This window comes from Eptesicus fuscus, chromosome 18, assembly GCF_027574615.1.
Source record: "Eptesicus fuscus isolate TK198812 chromosome 18, DD_ASM_mEF_20220401, whole genome shotgun sequence".
Taxonomy (NCBI): domain Eukaryota; kingdom Metazoa; phylum Chordata; class Mammalia; order Chiroptera; family Vespertilionidae; genus Eptesicus; species Eptesicus fuscus.
In genome coordinates, this window is record NC_072490.1 from 43,976,229 (window position 1) to 43,998,838 (window position 22,610).

The 22,610-nt window shown below is 40.9% G+C and overlaps 1 protein-coding gene across 1 annotated transcript in view; it reads right to left on the minus strand.

Annotated features, from left to right (window-relative positions):
• The window catches only part of ERC2 (ELKS/RAB6-interacting/CAST family member 2), an 877,079-nt gene that overhangs the window by 336,986 nt on the left and 517,483 nt on the right, over positions 1-22,610 (minus strand). Inside the window, exon 14 of the mRNA XM_028152806.2 lies at positions 5,628-5,788. Within this exon, the coding sequence (XP_028008607.1) occupies positions 5,628-5,788 (161 nt within the window). The remainder of the gene's footprint in view (positions 1-5,627; positions 5,789-22,610) is intronic.

Sequence of the window (22,610 nt, forward strand, 5' to 3'; positions counted from 1 at the left end):
TCCCAGGCTCCATTTATCCTGTGTAAATTGCCAGGCACTTAGGATTCCTCCCTGAAGAAATGTGATTTGTCTTTTCTCATGTTGGCATGAAGTAAAGAATAAATTGATTATATTATTTTCTGCGCCCTGCCTCTCCTTTGAAGGGTACTTACCTAATGAGTAGGTCTCTCAAGAAGGATCCTAGATCAAAGCGGCCAACAGGATAATGCCTTACCTTACTGTAAACTTCTTAAAATAACTCAATGTATACAAAGGCTTTTGAGGCTATCTGGAGAAGATGTCTAAAATGCATCAAAACCCAGTATATTAAGATGAATCTCACAACATCATCAGATAAGTTAAAAATGTAGAGGTCCCCTTAAAACCTTTCTATAACATAAACACAAGAAACCACCAAAAAAATCTAAAATACACACTTTGAATTATGTAACTATTAACCATCTCTCAAAACCCTTATTCACTCAGTATTTATTACTAAATGGAACATATCAGTCAGCTTGTCTGTCTGCCTATTAAATTACTGTGCAAGTTAAAACTGTCCGAGCAAATGCACATAGATTGTAAGTACTATATCTCATGGCCTTCAGCTCCTTTTAGCCACAGATATCAAATTCACCTGCCAGAAATTAAATAATCGAGCTTTGGTTACTGGAATGTAAGCTTATTAACCAGCATTAATAAAACCAAACATATAGAATGATGTTCTTAATATTATTTTAATAAAATCCCTTTTAAATAGGAGCAAATGTAACAAAACTGAACCACTATGAAATGTTTTAGCAAGAGGTTTTAGATATTTTGAAGTAAAGGAATAATCTTATACACAAGGGAAAGCCAATATTATGCTCTTCTATGGCTGGAAACTGTTAGTACCTTCCAGTGTGAGAATAATGACTGGCAGTTAGAATGCCAACCACTAAAGACCAAACTGAAGAAAGAGGTGCTGCGGGAAGAACCCTACTTGAAACTGAGGCAAAGGCCCTCCTTTGTGGTCAGTTCCCAAAAGGGTTCTCAGGCTGTAGGAGGGCACACTGCATTTTCCATGTCCCTCTCTACCCCAAATAACCATAAGGATCTTTACCGTTGGAAATAGCTTACTAAGTGGGATTCCAAGCTTTGGTTATACAAGAATCTACTTTATTAATCTATCTATTAATTTCTTTCAGTTATTTGTCTGTTAATTTCCTTCAGTCATTTTACTAAAATGCAAACTGGATAAGGTCATGGATTTGTCACTGTTCACTTAGAACAGTACCTACCACATGATATGAGCTCAATGAATATTGTAAGTTTTTGAACTAATTTGTCCTTTTATTCCTTAAACACTTATTCGATCCTTACCACATAACAAGTTCTAGATATCCAATATTAAAAGGAAATTCCACTGTAAGTAAAATGAAACTAACTCATGAAAAATCTTTAGAGGAATAAAGTAATATTTTCTAACTTTAAATTCAGTCTAAATTTAAACTAAGAGGATAATTCCCTGCCCTGCCACAGAAGAATGGCAGGGAAAATGTATACTATCTGGCACTTGTCCCAAAATGATATAACACAAAACAAAACTCTGGCCCTGGACAGTTTGCTCAGTGATTAGAGCGTTGGCCTACACACTGAAGAGTCACAGGTTTGATTCCCAGTCAAGGACACATACCTGGGTTGCAGATTTGATTCCCTGAGCCCTGACCAGGGTGTGTGGAGAGGCAACCAATAGATGTGTCTCTCTCACATTGATGTCTCTCTCACTTTGATGTCTCTCTCTCTCCCTCTCTCTTAAAATCAATGGGGGGAAAATAGCCTTGGGTGAGGACTAACAAAAAATAAAAATAAAAGGAAACAGTTGGTCGTGGGTGTAGCTATCAAAAGGTGGCATGAGGGATCTTTATAATGATGTAACAATATTGTGTCTTGACTATGATGGTGGTTACATACATCTATACATGAGTTGAAATTGATATGTCTCAATTTCACACCCACTCACACATAAATAAGTGCATGTAAAACTGAGTAAATCTGAATTAAAGTTGATGACTGAACCAATATCAATTTTCTGCTGTGATATTGTGCTATAACTATGCAAAAGGTTACCATTGAGGGAAATGTTGGAAATGTACAAGAGACTTCTTTCTACTGCTTCTTGTAACTGCATATCAAGCTATAATTATTTTAAAAGAAATGGAACTAAAGAGCAGAATGCTTATCAAAACATTCTTTATATTACCAAAACATTGGCACCAAGATAAATGTCCAATAAAGGAGCGAACCTATATGACAGTACATTGAGTAATTACAAATATAATTCTATGTTTGTGACAGGGAGGGTATTCCCCATTCAGTAAACAAAAGAAGCAGGATTTACAAACTATAAAAATACGATCTACTTTTGTTAAAAAGTAAAGAGTATTTATAAAGTTATATACCAAAATGTCACCAGTGTCTATCTTAATTTTGCTTCTTCATATTTCTTTTTCTTTTCTAAAATAAACATTATTGCTCAAACAAATATCTAAACCGCTTTCTATCCTCTGGGTGGGGTTCAGATAAAGTCTATGGAGCTCTGGAACCAAAACCAAGACAGGTAGAAAGACTACATGGAAAGGCATTCTAGTTCCACATGAGGATGAATGAGCTACCTGCAAGAGTCATGGGCATGACCATCACATTATGACCCCATGACTTCCACTGTGAATGCTGTTTCCCAGGACCTGGGGAATTCCTATCCGTAATTAAATGGATGGGAGTCTGGCTTATGCAGACTGGGATGCTGGACCCGCTGCTTTCCAATTCTAAAACTCTGTGCCATTTGATTTTGCAATGGATTTAACAGACACCACCTTTCATTCCAAAAGCCCCTTTTTATATTTCAAAGCATTTTCACATATGCTGGTTTATATTAATTTCAGTTTAGTACTTTAAAAAAAAAATCCCTACAACAATTCTATAGAGTAGAGACTATTATCACCTCCATGTTGCTGAAGAGAAAACAGAGGCAACCAGACAGTAATCTCCTGTTAGGGATGAACGATGAGATCATATCTCCCGACTCTTGGCTTAGGGCTCCAGCTCTTTCCTCTAACACCACACAGCCTCTCCCTTCCCACCAGGGACTGGAAACTTGGTGGACTTGGCTGAAAGTTGCCTGCATGTTGCCTGCCAGATGAAAGAAAATCAACAATACCTGGCACAGAGTGAAAGTAATTCTGCCAATGATACACACATCTGACTATTCCCACATACTTAGGTTGACTTGGGTTAATGTCGAGTAACCAATATGGCAACTCAGCTTAACAATCAAGAACAATCAAACCTGTTGGAGGACTTGAACAGCCCAGGAGGCTAATGATTCTAGTTGCTGTTCTCAGTCAATACAATTGCCTCGTACCTTTGTCCACACAGTCCTAGAACGGAGCCATAAGTGGGGTTCTGGGCCAGTTAAATAGTCAATGGGGCTCATATTGGGCTTAGTGAAGCAGGGCTTTGTTACTTTTACCAAAGGAATTAACAGAGGAATTTTGTATTTATTTTGTAGTGGTAGCAGATTAAGCACTTCAGAAATAATGTGGCAATTCACCAAAAGAGGTCTTAGTTAGGTGCTATCTGAAATCATGAAATTAAGTGGGAAAACATACACATGGAAAAGGTTTATATGTTTTAGAAAAATAAATCCAAATTTTAGATAAATGATACTCTTCACAAAGTATACTAAACGAATGATATATTTTCATTGGCTGGTAGCACCATTTACACTCATATATTCTGTTCCATGTGCCAAGCCCTCCTCTGAGGACCTCAGAACCACCCCAGGAAAGTGGTTAGAGGAGGGAACTAGAGGGTCAGTGACGGGCAGGTCACTTTCCTTAAGTCACCAGCCACCAGGTAGAAGCAATAGGATTTCTAGGTCTGATGACTCCCAAACCAGCATGCTTTGCCATTATCTGTTTTCTCAAAATGTTGAAAGAATATGCTCTCTTTATGAAAAGGAAGGAATGAAAATTTCCATAAAATGGCAAAATAAATCATTCCAGGAGATAGTTAACTTGGAAGCAATGAGAGAAACTAGGCTGCATATGACCCATAACAGCACACCAGGAGGCAGAAGTGAACAGATGAATGGAAAAGAATAAAGGCTGATGAAATCAATGTGCCCGTAGTGAATAGATTATTGATTGAGGCGATAATGTCAAAAATGCTTGAAATACTATGCTTCTTAGTTACATAAAATCCAGTCTCCGCATTCAATCTACTCACTTATTCAACAAACAAGTACTGAGCACCTACCACATGCCAGGCACAGTTCTAGGCAAAGTTCTGGGCTGGGTGGTGCTCACATGACTTCTTGAGAAAACGAGGTAATAGAAAGAAAGCTTGAGGTAGAAGGTTTTGGTTTTAATCCTGGCCAGATGGACTTAAGCAAATTACTTGAAAGCTTTCTGAGTCTCAGTTCCCCCACCTCTAAACTGAGGATAAAAATATCTGTTTTCATTATATCATCTTTTATTAGGAAAAATTTGAGTTTATATGTGAGAAAAAACTACTTATTCTTTGGTCTTAGAGAAACTGAGGTAGTTGATGAGAAATAAAAGTTTTGTCCTCATTATTAAATCTTTCAAAATGTTTCACTCCACATTTTCCATGATCTAAGCTCTCGGGTCTAATGTTAACCATGTGTAAGGCGTGTGGGGTCAGGAGAAGGTCATTCTTCCATACCTAGCCACCAATTTCAAAGTCTATGTTACAGGCTTAAGATGTCATCGTTATGTACATTTCCCCTGATTGTGGAAGGAAGGTGGATTGACATTATTTTTTGGTGCTTATTTTATTTTAAAACTTATAGAGAGACATGTTGCTTCTTTAGAAACAGATCCATAGCAATTGATTATTTCTAATATCTTTGAGTAATTTTCTCAGCTATGTTCTTCCATATGATATTATTTCATTGTGAGAGCAAAATAAGATCTAGGTGGAGATGGATGTGCCATAGGCCCACAGGAATGACCACTGCCCAGCATGCAGCCGTACTTTATTGATTAAATCAAAGAAAAGAGATTGGATCCAGTCTCCCCCCTTACCTAACCTTCCCCAGAAGGGGTGGGGGTGCGGTAGGATTTCCAAGCCTGTTTTTATCAGCTCAGCAAATCAGAGTCCTGCTTTCTAAACAAAGAGGTGCCAACCTTGAGACTCTATGAAAGCCAACACAAGCCAGGCATTGTACACAAGTGAAAAGAATATAATTAGCAAAGTTATAGTCACAATTAGGAAATACCTCCTCAGAGAAGTTTCCACTTAACTCGGTGCCCTGCTCAAATTACTATTGTGCTTAATGAGCCTCGGTCTCTGGGCCAGTTCAGACCTTTGTAACAGACCTAAGAATGCCATCCATGAAACAGAAATACAAAATCGAATGCTCAATGCTTTGTTCTGAATCACAGATGTGAAAAATGTGCAAAATGGATCATGGGAAGCTATAATTTAAAAAAAATAAGAAGTGTAGTCCCGGAAATGACTAGTCAGGTGTTAGCTAAATTATTCTTCCTCCAAGCTCTTTCTTCATCTCCTCCAGCCTTCCCTTCCCCATCCCTAAAGAGAGATCAGAAAAGAGAGACCAGGAAATAAAAATGGGTACTCACTTCATCTCCAGGATCTCCTCCAGCTGTTTCCTCCTTTCTATTCGGAGGTTGGCCAAGTGCGCTTCCTTTTCAGCCAGGGACTGCTGTGTGGAGGCCAGGCGTGCCTTGGTGGCGTCCAGCTCCTGTCTGGTCTTCTCCAGGGCGTTCATCAGCTCCTCTATCTGAAAGGCACATGCAACGGGCTGTTATTGCTCCTTCATTCAAACACAAGGCCTTGCTTGCCAGCCTGTGTTCAGAAATAGACACAAAGAGCCATCCTTGAAAGGGACACTGTATCTTGTTTACTTTGTTCCTGGTTAAAAACAAATGTTTCAAACACCGGAAAAGTCCCAATTTCTCCAAGATCCTCATTCAACTGAATTGTCAAATAACCTTCATAGAAACCCATTGATATATTTATTAGAAGTGGAAGGTGAGTGACCTGACCCAATTTCAACGGCGTCTGGCAAAAATCTAAGATATTGCCTCCCAGTGGGTGGAAGGCAACGTTCAAAATGCACTGCGCCTGGCACAATATACTTCTGTGTGTAGGCCCCAGAGTATTCTAACAGCAAGTTAATCTCCGTGTTTCAGAGGTATTCATGTTTGAACCTATCAAAGCCTTGTTTGGCAAAACTGACTTGATGTCCAAGGGGCCTCACCTCACCTCCCAGGCTCACAGTCAAGAAGCAAGATTTGGCCAAAGGTAAACAGAATTTCAGCCACAAAAGGTTCAAGTTTGGTTTGCCCCTGAAGTCTGAGAGGGCTCTAAACTTGAAATAAATGACATGTAACTTTTATAGGGTGCTAATACACCATAGAAATAAGCCAGACTATCAAATAGCCAGGGTTTTCAGCCAGGTTCCACCAAAATTGGACCAAGAAGCCCCAAAGCAAGGCCTTATCCTCCCAAACCACTGGGGGCTTTTAAACACCGATGCACAAGAAGCAGGGCTGGTGTGTATAGCTCTGGCGCAGGGGCTTCCGTGGAGAAGCTGGTGGCATGCCATCCCTTGCAGCCACCCTGATTTAAAACTATGGAAGTTCCAGGAAGTTTCTAGATTCCAGATCTGATGTTTGGGTTTCTAAGCCACCCCTTTCAGCTAAACTTGGCAGAATGGGACCATCCATCACTAAAGGCAAAGGAACACACTTCAGAATGTGTCAGTGACATGTTAAGTTCCAATTCATAAAGACTTTCTACATAATTTCTGCAGCTTTACGTGGAATTTATTCAGAATAAGCCTTGTAGTTCACATCCAAGGTAAATTACAGGCTTTTAAGATCATCAAACTCTCCATTTTGCCCTGATAAAAAGAGGAAACTTGATGACCATGTAATGTAACTCAAAGCAAAACCCAAAACAGCTTAAAAAGCAACGAATATAAAGGTTACCCTATTAAAGTCTCAGAACCTCACCTGCTTAATTGGAGAATAACAAGCATTATTCTTTAACTTTACAAATATACAAAAATTGAAACACAACCACAAAGCTGTTTAGTTTCTCACCTGAGTCCAGAGAATGCCATACATATGACTAGAAGCCCTTCTACAAAGCAGTATTTGGTGAGGCTGAAGCAGAGGTTTTGTTTTTGGTGCATTCAATAGCTGTGTACAGAGATCAAGAGGGGTCCAAACAGTGGCACAGGAAGACGCTGAACTCACCTCCTCCCACTAATACATTGAATGGACACCCGCAGACAGAGCAATTCCACCTGAAGAAGAACTGGGGGCTGGCTGAACAGTGTCTACACGAGAAATGACAGAGACCACATAGAAACAGGCAGGAGAGCTGTGGGAACCCACACCCACAAGTCAACTTGCAATAGGGGTGGAGCACTGAGGACCCTCCTGCAGACACACTGGCCCTAGGGTACAGCACAAAAGCAGTCACTTAAAGGGCACCTAGACTAAATGGGAAAGAAATCAATCAACTGCTTAACTCTAGAGCATCTGCCAATTTGGAGTGGGGAGGCGGGAACTCTCTCTGGGGTTGGAGACTCCAGAGAGCACATTTGTTGTGTTCCCCCACCACCTTGAGTGCAGAGACAGGAGGTCAATCAGGAGCTCTAGCCAGCTGGCCAAGGCCTCCCTAGTGCACCCCAGGCTCTAGGCTCCAGGTCCCAGGCCCACACTGGCTACACCACTTGCCCTGGGGCTCCAGCCATAGCTCCTGTCCCCTCCCCTTAGCCCATGCTAGCTTCAGCTTCAGTTTCTGGCCTGTGCCCCTGACCCCCAAGACTCTCCACAGCCTGCCCCAACTACCATTTCCACCTCACCTGCCAAGACAGGCTCTGGTGTGGCTCATCCCTGGAAACCCTTGGGGGTCACCTGTTCTAGCTACAGTTTCAGGCCCTGGCACAGCTTGTCCCAGGAATTACCATGGCCCATGCCCACACCAGCTACGGATCCAGCCAGACGGCCAGACACCTGGCACACTCACTCTAGAAAGGGGAAGCTCCTACACAAGGCCATCCTTCAAGTCCAAGAGAGGCTGCTATTTTCACCGATTTCATAGATTAAAACTCAGAGAAACAACCGAAGTGTGGAGACATAGGAATATGTTCCTAACGAAAGAACAGAACAAAATTCCAGAAAAAAACCTAAATGAAAGAGACAAGATTACAAACCTAAATGTAATCTACCAGGTAACAAATTCAAAACACTGGTGACAAAGATGCTCAACAAACTCAGGAGAAGAGCAGATGAATTTAGCAAGAATGTCAAGAAAGGGACAGAAAATATAAAAAAGAACCAAACAGAACTGATGAATACAATAACTAAAATGAAAAATATATTAGAGGAAATCAACAAAAGATTAGATAATACGGAAGGCCGAATCAACAACCTGAAAAACAGGTAGTGGAAATCACAGAATGGGGGGGAAGAAGAAGAAGGAAGGATGAAGAATAAGAAGGAAGGAGGGAGGAGGAGAGAGGAGGAGGAAGGAGGAGGAGGAAGGAGGAGGAAGGCGGAGGAGGAAGGAGGAGGAAGGCGGAGGAAAGCGGAGGGGGGAGGAGGAGGAAGGGGAGGAGGGGGAGGAGGGGGAGGAGGGGGAGGAGGAGGAGGAGGAGGAGGAGGAGGAGGAGGAGGAGGAGGAGAAGAGAAGAAGGAGAAGGAGAAGAAGAAGGAGAAGGAGAAGGAGAAGCAGAAGAAGAAGCAGAAGAAGAAGAAGAAGAAGAAATAATAATGAGGCCCTGGACAATTTGGCTCAGTGGATAGAGCACCGGCCTGGGACCAAAGGGTCCTGGGTTCGATTCCAGTCAAGGGAACGTACTTTGGTTGCAGGCTCCTATCCTGCCCGGGTCCTGGCTAGGGCTCCTGCAGGAGGCAACCAATTGATGTGTTTCACATCGATGTTTCTCTCTGTCTTTCCCTCTCTTTTCCACTCTCCCTAAAAATCAATGGAAAAATATCCTGAGGTGAGGATTAAAACAAAAAAAGAAAAAGAAAAGAAAGAAATGACAGTAAGTTTAAGGAACCTGTGAGACAACATCAAGCATACCAACATTTGCATCCTAGTGGTCCCAGAAAGAGAAGAGAGAAGAAAAAAGAACAAAAAAACCTATTTGAAGGAAAGCGTTTGAAACCTTCTCTAACTTGGTGAAGGAAACAGACATCCAAGTCCAGGAAGTGCTGAGAGTCCCGTAGGTGTTTAACCCAGAAAGGCCCACATCAATACACATCATAATTAAAATACCAAGTTTCCCTGGCTGGGTAGCTGCATTGGTTAGAGCACTGTTCTGATACTCCAAGGTTGCAGGTTCAATCTCTGGTCAGGACACACATAGAAGAAGCAACCAATGAATGCATATATAAGTGGAACAACAAATTGAAGTCTTTCTCACCCTTCCCCTCTCTCTCAAAAAAAATAATAAATCAATAAATAAAAATTTAAAAAATCCCAATAGTTAAGGATAAAGAAAGAATCTTAAAAGCAGCAAAAGAAAATCAGTTTGTTAAACAAAGAGGATACCCATAAGGACTATCAGCTAATTTTTCAGCAGAAACTTTTCAGAACAGAAGGAATGGCACAATATATTCAAGGTAATGAAAGAAAAAAACTAAAACCAAGAATATTCTTCGCAGAAAGGCTAGCTTTCAGAATTGAAGGAAAATAGTTCCTGAGACAAGCAAAAGCTAAAGGGGTCCATTACCACTAAACTGACACTATATGAAATGTTAAGGGGGCTTCTTTAAGTGGAAAAAAAAGGCTAAAAATAAAAAAATGGGAGAAAAAAATCTCACTGATAAAGGCAAACATTTAGTAAAAGTAGTAGATTAACCAAGTATGAAGCCACTATTAATGTTAAAAGAGAAAAGTAATAAGATCATCTGTAACTACAATAATACATTAAAGGATACACACACACACACACACACAATGTGAAATATAATGCCAAAACACGTAAAAGAGGGGGAGGGGGTAAAAAATGTAGTACTTTTAGAATGTTTTTGATCTCAAGTGACCATCAACTTAAAATAGAATGCCATAAATATAGCTTGTTATAAATGGATCTCATGGTAACCACAAACCAAAAACCTATAATAGATACACAAAAAATAAAGGGAAAGGAACTCAAATTATTAAAGTCATCAGTCTACAAGAGAAGAGAGAAAACGAAAAGAACAGAAAAGGACTACAAAACAATTAATAAAATTGCAATAACTACATACCTATCAATGAACACTTTAAATATAAATGAACTAAATATTCCAATCAATAGATATATGGTGGCTGGATTAAAAAAAGAAGACATAAGCATATGCTGCCAACAAGAGACTCACTTCAGATGGAAAGACACACTCAGCCTGAAAATAAAGACTGGGAAAACACATTTCATGAAAATTGAAATGAAAAGAAATATGAGGTAGCTATACATATATCAGACAAAACAGACATTTAAAAAAAAGACTGGAACAACAGGGACAAAGAAGGGCATTATGGTACATAATGAAAAAAGGATCAATCCAACAAGAGGATATAGATGTCAACATCTATGCACTGTATATAGGAGCACCTAAATAAAGAAATAAATATTAACAGACATAAGTGAAGAGATCAGAGGTACTACAATAATATTAGGCAACTTCAACACTCCACTTATATCAATGGACAGATCTTCCATCTACAAAATTAACAAGGTAACAATGGCCTTAAATGAATGCCATTCAATCCAAAGGCCTTAATAGATATTTATAGAACATCCCACCCCCAAACAGCAGAATACACATTTCTTTTTCAAGTGCACATTCTTCAGGAGAGACGACAGTAGGTCACAAAACAAATCTCAATAAATTTGAGAACTGAAATCATATCAAGCATCTTCTCCAGTCACAATGGTATGAAACTAGAAATCAATTACCAAAAGCTCTTAAAAAATACAAACACGGGGAGGCTAAATAACATGCTACCAAACAATCAATGGTTAATGAAGAAATCAAGCAGGATATAAAAAATAAAATTTCTTGAAACAAATGAAAACATAATGATACAAAAATCTATGGGACACAGCAAAAGTAGTTCTAATTCATAGAAATACAGGCCTACCTCAACAGTCAAGAAAATCTCAAATAAACAGTCTAACTTTACATCTAAAGGAAAAAGAAAAAGAAGCACAAATAAAGTCCAACATGAATGGAAGAAAATAATGAAGATTAGAGCAGAAATAAATAAAATAGAGAATAAAAATATGTATATGATAGAAATTAAACTAAAAGCTGGTTCTTCATAAAGATAAAATGGATAAAACTATAGCCAGACTCATCAAGAAAAAATAGAGGGCCCAAATAAATCCAACCAGAAATGAGTGGAGAGATGAGAATTGAAAACACAAAAAATACAAAGAATTGTAAGAGAATACTATGAATAGATACACGCTGACAAACTGGAAAACCTAGAAGAAGAAAAAACAGATTTCTAGAAACATATAATCTTCCAAGACTTAATCAGGAAGAAACTGAAAATCTGAACAGACCAATTACTAGTAACAAAAGTGAATCAGTAATCAAAAAACTCCCCCTCACCCCGCCAAAAAAAAAAAAAAAAAAAATTAGGACCAGATAGCTTCACAGGTGAATTCTACCAAACACTCATAAAGAATTAATACCTATTCGTCTGAAACTATTCCAAAAACTTGAAGAGGAGCGATAGCTTCCCAACTCATTCCACAAGCCAGCACTACCCTGGTCCTGAAACCAGACAGAGACATGGCTTTCACATTTATCAACTGTCTCAGTTTCCTCGTCTGAAACAATAGCACTTCTCATAACAAGTCCTAGTAAATGCAAGTGTTAAACGAAGCAGAAGCCAAAATAAAAACACTTAATACCTTTTTAAAAGAAGAGGCAGCATAGCACAGTGGTCACGGACAAAACTGGGGGGCTAATGCACTACTAGTAGCAGGGTCACCCTCAGTGAGTTATGAAAGCTTTCTGAGCCTCAGGCATCTCACTTGTAAAGTGGAAGTAAGAGCAGAACTTAGTTCAAAGGGGTCTGGGGAAGATTCAGTGGGTTGACATGTGTGATCCCCTGAGAACAATGCCTAGTACTTGGTGCCTAGTACCTGGTGTCAGCTTTTATTAATACAGTGCCTGGTAAGTATTCACCCCAGGTTACGTTTGCTTATGACTGAATTCAGGATTTTGTGCTTGCTGTCAACTACCCTAAACCAACCACAAACACATGCAAACCCACCCCTGTGCTAACCCCATCGGTCAAGGCTCTGACATGGAGCCTGGCCCGCTTCACTGGGTGCAGTGAGTAAAAGAGGTGGGAGACCTGGGACAAGTTCTGGCTCCACCAAGAGAATCTCTGTGGCCTTAAGCCAATCTTAGGCCAATACTTCCTAAATGTCATTGCACATTAGAATCCATTGGAAAGCTTTGCAAAATCCTAATGCCATGGTCACACTTGTACCAATGAAACAAAAATACACGCGAGTGGGAGTGAGGCATCCGTATTTTCTTAAAGATACTGATGATTCCAATGTCACTGCAAAGAGCAGCCAAGTCTGGGAACCCTGGACATTACTGACTTCTCTAAGTGGGAAGGAAACAGAGCCATATACAGGATTGTCAAAAGCATACAGGGAGATAATATACACAAAGTATCCAGCCCTCGGCAGGACACCCTGGGAGTGCCCGGTGCATGACAGTGACCATCGTCCCTAGAATGGCTGCTAACCAGGCTACCTCTACCCAACCCAAGTGCCTCCAGTTCTTACTGCCTGCACCTGACTGTCAACCACCTAATCAAATCCACTTCCCACTTCTGCTCAACTATTTCATGTGTGTGCTTAGTTGCTACAACTAGATTGTAATCCCCTGGTGGGCTAGGACCATGTCTCTGTCTTCTCTGGAAGCCCCATAAATACCTGCCACAGCACCAGGGTCCACACTCAGTAAATACCTGAGGAAGGGCAGGAAGAGGAATGCAAAATCGTGACTCTGAAATACCCTCCTCCTTTGACCCACTTAATGCAATGATGGATGAAGTGTAAGCTCGAACTTGAGACTTTCCTACTCTATAAATCAGTGGTCCCCTCGCCATCCTCTGTTTGCCGTCTCTTTTCTAGGGAGATAAGGAGGCCCAGTGACCCAGCTGCTCAGGACTTATGCCCATTGCCACCCCAGCAGCTGCCAAGCATACCCAGGAACCTGCAAGTTGCAGGATGGCACAATAACAAGGTTCCAGGTTGAGCTGGAGTAGAAGCAAGTAGCTCTCCCTCCTGCTATGCTTTCCACAGCGTCGCCACAGGGCCTGGGAGATGAGCGCTCCTTCCTCCCCTCATCCCCGCCTCAGCCTCAGCCTCAGCCTCAGCGGGCGTACCCTGTGTGCCCGGCACTCTGCCCGCACAGTGACAGACCTGTCCTCAGAAGCTGTCTGGCTTGGCAGGCAAGCTTAAATCAAACAACAATTTAATCACAGCTGTGATTTAAAAATTCATTAAAGTACTGAGTGATGAGCAAGAGGAAAACAGGAGCCAATCCTGCCCGAGGCCCATGGCCAGCCTCCCTGAAGCAGGCATGCGGAGTGGCCGCTGAAGAGGGGGGTGAGACACACCTGCTGGTGACCCCCCTGGGGGCGGGGATCCTGTTCACAGGGACCTGCTGCTGGAGAATCCCAAGGATTATGAGCCAATAGACGCTTTGGAGAAACCCAGCAGGAAAGCAACCCATTTGTGTCCATTTGACACAGCATTTGCTTCTTTTAGAAGCACATCTCTGGGAAATTCACCAGACAGTATTTCCTGAGTGGGGGGAAATTTTTTAGAATGGCTGTTTAATTCCTAAAACACCAACCTCAACGAAAACAGAATTCACAGCAACCTCAGAAGTCTTCTATATATGTAAGATATTCCATTTAAGATAATTTCATAATAATAATAATAATAATAATAATAATAATAATTTCCTAAAAGATCCCCAGATATGGCAAGACTAGTATTCTAATCTTACATCTATAAAGCTAAGATTACATTTTAAAATATATTGGTTATAGAACATAATAATTAAAGGTTTCTTCAAGCTAGGTGTCTAGTTTCACCAGCTAAAAAGAAAAAAAAGCAAACCTTTAAATAACTATATGTCATTTCTGCTTTGATTAGTCATTCTATGTGGCAAATCATAAAAATTCTCTTACAAAATGGCTAAGTTACCAGGACTACCCCGTTGTGTTTGAATAATGCATAGCTCTGTACCCTTTCAGAATAATGAAGCCATCAAGTGAATTTCTAAAGAGCCTCGTGCTTATAGCCAGCTCTGCAGAAACTGTCGGGACTTTTAAAGTGAGCAGCAGAGCCTTAAAACAATAAAATAAAAAACCTGTTTAAGACCTGAAATCATTAACATGTGTCGACTTACACTTACACATACATTTGTGTTGTTTAACTAAATATTTGAAAACCAGCTTCTCTCTCAGTTATCTGCCAAGAGCCACGCTCCGGGTTCTGTGTGTCTCTTCCCGACACGTGGCAATGGCCGGTGCTTTTCAGAGGCGTGCTTGGCAAGGGCTGATCTTCAAATATTTTGATAAAACGAATTTATTTTTCTTGAATTATACGTCAGTATTGAGTTAGTATCTATTTTGTGTTAATAATTTGGACTCTTTAAACAGCTTTGAAAGCTTTATTTTAAAAATAGATGGGCTCTCCGGGCCTCACCATCACCATCCCTCCTGGCTTTCTGTCTTCGCTCCATCCAAGAGGATGGCAGTCAGTGTGCACAGAGCCAATGAGATCCCCGCGTCTCGGGTCACAGCAAAACCGGAATGGGAACTGGTCTTGTGGGAAGAGCTGGGATTTGGCTCAGTTCAGCTCTGGACACCGAGAAGGTCACCCCGAGATCAGAAGGTGAAGGTAAATGCCAAGACCCTGCCTTCTTGACAGCAACAACTTCTCAGACAGAGGCTGTGGGCGAGAATCCTTAAAACAGGGACCACTAATCTTATTTTTCCAATTACTCTTATCTGACTTCTATCTCCACCTCCTCCCTACCTCGCCATGGCTGCCTTACAGTGACACCTTTTGGAAAAGGTTGAAACTGAAAATCCCCAGGCTGCTTTCTGCCTGGACCTGACCATCACGCTCAAGCCTGTGTTTGGGCTTTGTGTTCTCACTGAAGTTTAGGCATCCAGGAGCTTTGCTTAGATGTGTCACCTCTGATCCTTCAGCTGCAAATACCGCATCAAGTGTTCGAGCTTAAGCTCTTAGATTCTGACTCCATTTTAAATTCTCCCTTTTCCCCATCTCTCTCCAGGCGCATGAAGGAAACTTCACACCATAATAAAAAACGGGGGGAGGAGAGATGTGCAAAATATGTGCATCTGATGTCACAGATGCGGTTAAATGGACAGTGTTGAGCCGCAGAGGAAAGGTGTCTGCAGGAAGCCTGAGCACTCATTCAGGGCGGCGCTGTGGCACTCCCTGGGAAAGGACTGTGTGGGGCGTGCTCCTGCGTCCCGTTGGTGTAGGTACTGCATGGGCAGCTGGGAGGTACTCTGTTTATGTGTGCACCGTCTGCAGCACGGCAAAGAGCTGGCCTTTTCTCTAACAGAGTCTGGAACATTCTTGAAAAGCAGTTGAGGGAGTGGTTGGTTAAGAATGTGGACTCTGAAGCCAGAGGGCTTAAGTCCAATCAGGAACCAGCGTGCTGGCCCTGTGATCCTGGGAAAGAAAGATACTTGCACTCTATGTACATCAGTTTCTTCCTGTAAAATGTGGTAAATAACTGTACCTCCTAACATCCTTGTGAAGTGACAACAGTTACAATAGTTATGAGCTTGGCACATAGTAAGCACGCAGTAACCTGCAATCATTACCAACAGTGATGTTAGTTTAAACACCGGCATTTTGTTTTCAGCCTATTAGAAGGTAAGCAAGCAGGACAGAGGGTTACATTTTCTTACATTTTCAGAATGACACAGTATTTTTCATCTTCAATGGAATGGTGAAATGTTTACTACTAAGTCTAGTTATAACAAACCAAATTACCATTTCGGTAATCACATGCAAAATGTGTGTTCATATTTTAGTTTTAGCTAAATTCCAAACACAGTCATGCAGGAACCCAGGAAGTTATGAGAGCTGTGTTGTCCAACAGAACTCCCTGCTATGATGGGGGGATTCTCGTCAGAGCTGTCAATACACATGCCACTAACTACCCATGGCTGCAGAACTCTGGAAATGTGACTATGCAACTGAGGAACGGAATTTTCAATTTAATTCCATTTTAATTTTAATGAACTGGAATTTAAATGTAAATAGCCATATGTCTAGTAATTACTGTATAAGAAAGAGCCAGAACATCTAAGTTTTACCACTGTATTGTCCAAAGGTGATGTTTAGAAATCATTTCACTCTTTGTAGAAATTATACCTTTTATGAACATATGAGATAAACTTGAAATTCAGTATAATTTACTAATTATACTGAATAAATTCATGAATTACTATTTGACTATGTAATTCCACTTTAGGAATTAATTATATGAACATAATAAGGGTTGTGCCTGGAGGAATTTATTCTTAGGATATAATAAACATGTTCATTATAATTTATATTTATTTCTTATATAAATCAGGGTAAAATTGCGTATGTATATATGTACATATGTGTGTGTATGTGTGTGTGTGTGCGCGCGCACGCGCACACGTGTGTAAATGTTGCAAATAATGGGATACTAAATCACAGACATCCAGTTGTTATGTTGGTCAGACATTAAACACTAAGTAGAAAGATTTAATGTAAATGAAAGATGTTTAGGAAATCCTAAATGAGAAAAGCAGGTAAGTAAATAGTAAATACAATACAATGCAACTATGTGTGAGCTTTTAAATGCATATTCATAGAAAGAAAGATGAGAAGAAAATGCGCCAAAATATTTATGGCGGGTTTGTTTCTAGGCTTAGAGATTTCAGGTAATCTATTATATTCTTCTTGGTACTTACTGCAGCAAACATGAATTATCAATGTTAAAAAAAAAGTAAATTTTTTAAAAATTGCAACCAAGGAACATCTGCATAGAAAGTACTTCAGCTCTCATGAAAAAATTAATTGCTGGTAGACCATAGCTTCCCAAGGCCAGTGGTAATAAAGCAGAACTGAGAGCAGGACGGGGCCCCCTGGTGGCAGTTATGGGGCAGCTACCCTCAGCCAAAAGGACCTCAAGACAGGCTACACTTTCAGGCATGGCTGCTTTGCCCCTGACAGTCACTTAGATTTATGCTGATTATAATCTGGGTTCACCAGGGAGTGCCGGAGTGTTAGTGACTCCAGAGCTGTCAACAGTCACTCCTGCCACCTCCACCCTGCCCACCATGTGCTTGAATGTGGCTCATTTCACCTTGCTCCCTACTAACATTCCTATGGGTTTTGGAAGTTCAGCATGGTTGTTTGCTTGTGATTTGTTGTTTGTTTGTTTTGTTTTGTGCCTGTTCAGCATTTTCTGATTTTGTTGTTGTTATCATTTTGTTTCTGCAGCACACAAAACACATTGTCAGGCCCTAGAAAATCAAAACCATTTGTCTATGCCACTGGGCCACCTCTATTAGTAAGGTCTATTTATTCCCATTCAACAAGTCAGGGTGGTGTTGTCAAACAGACCTAAGTTTTTGCAATGCAAAGATCAATTCTGAGGCAATCCCAAGGAGGCCTGACAGAAGGAGGCCTCTTTGACTCTGCAGGAGATCCTGTTGATGGTGACAAATTTTAATCAGCCCAAATCAAGCCTGGCTCCAGTCCCTTTCTTGATTCCTTCAGGATCCTCGCATCACAGTTCTCTCCTTAAGTAGTAGCTAGTGGCCTCCCTAGTGCCACCTTGGTGCTTGAATATATGTAGTCTAATGCATCTTTGTATCTTCACACTGGGCCCAGCATCGCAAACACACAGTAGCTGGTCCACAGATAGTAGTGGGAGGGGTGCCCAGATGGAGAAAAGAAGAGAAGGAACTATACCATGGAACAATAATCATTACCTCTGATTTCATTAATATGGTTTCCGAGATACCATTTGACCCTCACATATTCCCAAAGAAGCAGGGCATTTAATTGATGGATAACCCAAGCTCAGAAAGGTAAGGTATTTACCCAAGAACTGCAGATGGCTTGCTCTTTTTGAGGATGTGAGTCTGATTATTGGGTTCGAATACAATGAAACAATTGTTAGAGGGGGCTACACTGAGAGAATCTGGGAAGAAACTCTGGAGCATGATTCCCTCAACAGCAAGGAAAGACCTTGGCTCATTCTTCTAGTGCCCCCCTTCCTGAGCACAACATCTAACATACTGCCAGCACCCACAAATGCATGGATGAACATATTTAGTGAATGAACCTTGAGTCCCATTTGAGTCACTGGAGTAGAACATTCACTATGTGCTTTGATTTTAGCAATGTTCCAAGTTATCTTAGTTGACTTTTCTATTTTCTATTACTATGTAACACATTACCACAAATTTCACAGCTCATGGTTCTGTAGGTCGAAAGACTAGGCAGGAAGCATAATATGAGTAGGTTCTCACAAGATTGAGATCAAGATATTGGCAGACTGCATTCTCACCTGGAGCTCACATAAAACAAAATGAACATGACAAAATACTCTCCACTGTTTAGTTCCCTTTTGCTTTAAAGATATAAAATTGTGTTTCAGAATGTATATAATCAGAGAAGTTTCTTAACTTGATAAAGAGCAATTACCAAAAATAAAAAATAAAAATAAAAATCTACAGATACCAATGGTGAAAGACTGAATGCTTTTCCTCTAAGATCAGGAGCAAGGAAAGGAGACCTGCTCTCACCATCTTCCTCAGCAGTGCTTAGAGTTCTAGTCACTACAATAAGGCAAGAAGAATTAACAAAAAGCATAAAAATTGAAAAGGAAATTATAAAAATGCTCTTCTTTGCAGATGACATAATTATCTCTGTAGAGAACACTAAAGAATCTACACAGAAAAGCCCAGAACTAATAAATGTATTCAGCAAAGTTGCAAGATACAAGATCAACATAACAAAAATCAATTGCATGTCTATATATTAACTATTAACATGGGAAATCCAAAATTAAAAACATACCTGAGTGGCTAAAATAAAAGTAGTAACAAACACCCTGGCCAATGTGGCTCAGTTGGTTGAGCGATGTCCTATGCACCGAAGGGTTGCCGGTTCAATTCCTGGTCAGGGCACATGCCCAAGTTGCAGGTTAAATCCCCAGTCAGGGTGCAGTATGGAAGGCAACCAATTGGTATCTTTCCCTCACATCGATGTTTCTCTCTCTCTTTCCCTCTCCCTTCCTCTCTCTCTAAAAATCAATAAAAACATATTTTTTAAAGTGGTGAAAGTAATGAATGCTGGTGAAGATACAGAAAAACTGGGTCCCTCTTACATTGCTGGTGGGAGTGTAAAATGGTCCAACTGCTCTGGAAAACAACCTGGGAGTTTCTTGTAAAACTCAGCATACAACTGCCATATAACACAGAACTGCACACTTTTTATCATTCGTCTCAGAGAAATATAAACTAATGTTCACACAAAAACCTGTACAAGAATGTTCATAACATCTTTGTTAGTAAAAGAAAAACAATGGAAACAACCTGATGTCCTTTAACTGGTGGACAGTTAAACTGCGGTACATCCATACCATGGAACACTACTCAGCAATCAAATGGAAGGAAGTATTGAGACACACAACTTGGAGGAATCGTCAGTGAATTATGCTAACTGGAAAAAAGCCAACCCATAAAAGTTGCATCCTATAGGATTCCATTTATATAATGTTCTTGAAATGACAAAATTGTAGAAATGAAGGACAGATTAATGGTTGCCAGGGGTAAGGGATAAGCATGGGGGAGGGGTTGGGTGCAGTTGGAAAAAAAAAAAGGGGCAACATGAGGGGTCCCTGAGGTGATGAAATGTTCTGTATCTTGACCTTATTGACATCAACATCCTGGTTGTGATAAACTGTAGTTTTCCAAGAATTACCACTGGGAGAAAGTGGGTTAAGATCTCTCTCTCTTTTCTTAAAACTGCACATAAAGCTACAATTATCTAAAAATAAACATTTTAATTAACAAAAAGTACGTACACATATATTAGGCATACACTTCTGCAGGGAAAAGAAAAGACGGGACAAATTCTGGGGGAGAAGAAGGCAGATGCTCACATATGGTCAATGAGGCCATTCCCATCCTCTGTAGGAAGAATTCTCCCCAAAATGTCACAGCTAGGAGGATTTCAGCAGAGAATGTTCACGCCATGCATGCCTTTCATTCCCCAGAACAACGACATACCCATGTAATACTGTGAGCATTCAAATCAACGGCTATTAAATCAGGATGTGATGTCCTAATTAGTGATAAAAAGGTAAAGTGATAAAAATGTCATAATTGTGGTTCCTTTTTTTACAAAACTATTGCACACACAAACAAGAAGACATTGTAAAGCACCATGTTCAATGATAGATACTAGTGCATCATAAGCTAACCCTTAAAGGCCACCAGCAGGTACTGGTTTCCTTAGTATTATAATCCAAATCAGTACAAAATCATAGTAAAGCTTCATTATCCTCCAACTAAATACACCCCTCAGACTGCTGGCATGGTTAGCGCCTCAGTGGGCAAAAAGCAAAAACCAGGCGCAAAGTGCCAGAATGAACTCTTCTTCTTCAATGTCTCCTGTATTTAAAACACTTTATAGGGGCTTTATGTTGACCCTGTGGCTTCTACAGAAGGAAACCCTCCCAAATGCCTCCCCAGGGCAGAGCACCCCCCACAGTGACCTGGCTCCCTCCTGGGACTGCAACATGGAAAAAATAAGGCTTAATTGGTGAACCTTGGGAAAATCGCTTCATACAGAGAAGACTCAGAACAAAGACTTCCACCCAGTCAGTTCTCCCTAAGCACAAAGCAACTGGCGATGAGTGTGAGACCTCAGACGCAAGGCGGACGGACAGAACCTGGATGCACTTTCTGGCTGAATAGAGGGTGACTCCGTCTGATTTCCTTCCAGCCTCCAAAGGAATAAGTAGGGCCCAGTCACAGCAGCAGTCTGCTCAATTCCAGTTCTGCCTCTCTTCCAGTCTAAGGCATCCATGTGCTGCTCAGCATCCTCTTCCTGCTGCAAGGAACAGTCTGCTGAGCTGATGAGAACAGAGTTATGACACTGGGTTCCCAGGACCAGTTACTCTGCTTCTCACCTGCCTCTGCACCTGAGAGATTGTCTCCTAACCCCCTACCCACCTCCCCCCCGCCGACACACACACACACATTGGTCCTGAAAGGAGCCGGGAGGAGAGTGGATAGATGGTAAGGGTCGGTCAAATCCAGCCCACTCCTATAAAAACAACTAAGACACACATCCCGCCCAGCGTAATGTTCATGCTTAAGAGCAGCAACTTTTGTTTTTTTCCCAGATTACCCTGACGCATGGGAGCACCGACTGTTAATCTGAGCAGAGACAAAAACTACTCTTATCTTAATGTGCGACACTTTGTTCTTCAAAACCCCACAATTGTGATGAAAGGTACTCTGTCGGATGGCATAAATTATACTCACACATTCAACCCCAGGCTTCACCAAATACTTGTATCATGATTTGGAAGTGCATGTCTATGTTTTCCCCAAGGGACATTTTCTACAATTTATGCCTCTGGACCCTTTTGAAAGTAAGTGACTTTTTTGTTGTTGTTAATCCCCATCTGAGGATATTTTTTCCATTGATTTTTATAGAGAGTTGAAGGGAGGGAGGGGGGAAGAGAGAGAAACAAATATATGAGAGAGACACATTGATTGGTTGCCTCTGGCACATGCCCCAACCAGAGCAGGGGATCAACCTGCAACCCAGGCCTGTGCCCTTGACCAGGAATCAAACCTGCAACCCTTCAATACAGGGGTCAACGCTCTAACCACTTAGCAACACCAGCTAATGTGATGACTTTTTTTCCTAGTAGCTCTTTTTAGGTATATATTTCATTACCAATATGAGATTGCAGTCTAGTCCCAAATAAAGTGATTAAACATAACCCTGAATCAGACATAACCCTCATATTCAAACAGTCTCAAGACAAACATCAGTGAAAACACTGGGTTCCTGGCTTTAACGCCAAATATTCACTTAAAGATCTGATTTCCTCAGTTGGGACGTTTTTCTCCCTTTACGACTTCTCAAATCTTTAAATCGCTTTGTTTTAAAATATTTCTCATTATTTCTCCCCTCTTTTCTTCAAGAATTAATACTGTCATAACCGGCTATCAGGAAATCATGGGAGCCAAGCTTCAACAGGGGAGGCAGTCTTGATGTTTAAAATAACTAACCACCATACTTATATGGAGATGAATACCCCATTTTGATGGGTCCCACTCAGTAACCTCAGAGGCGCCTCTATCTGGGCAATAGTTCCTTTTGGACGGAAAACAATTAGGCTGTGTAATGTGCTGAATCCCTTCAGATAAACTGAGCGCACACGGCCCGGCCACTCTCGCGCTGGCTTCAAGGCCGGGGCTGTCAGGCCCAC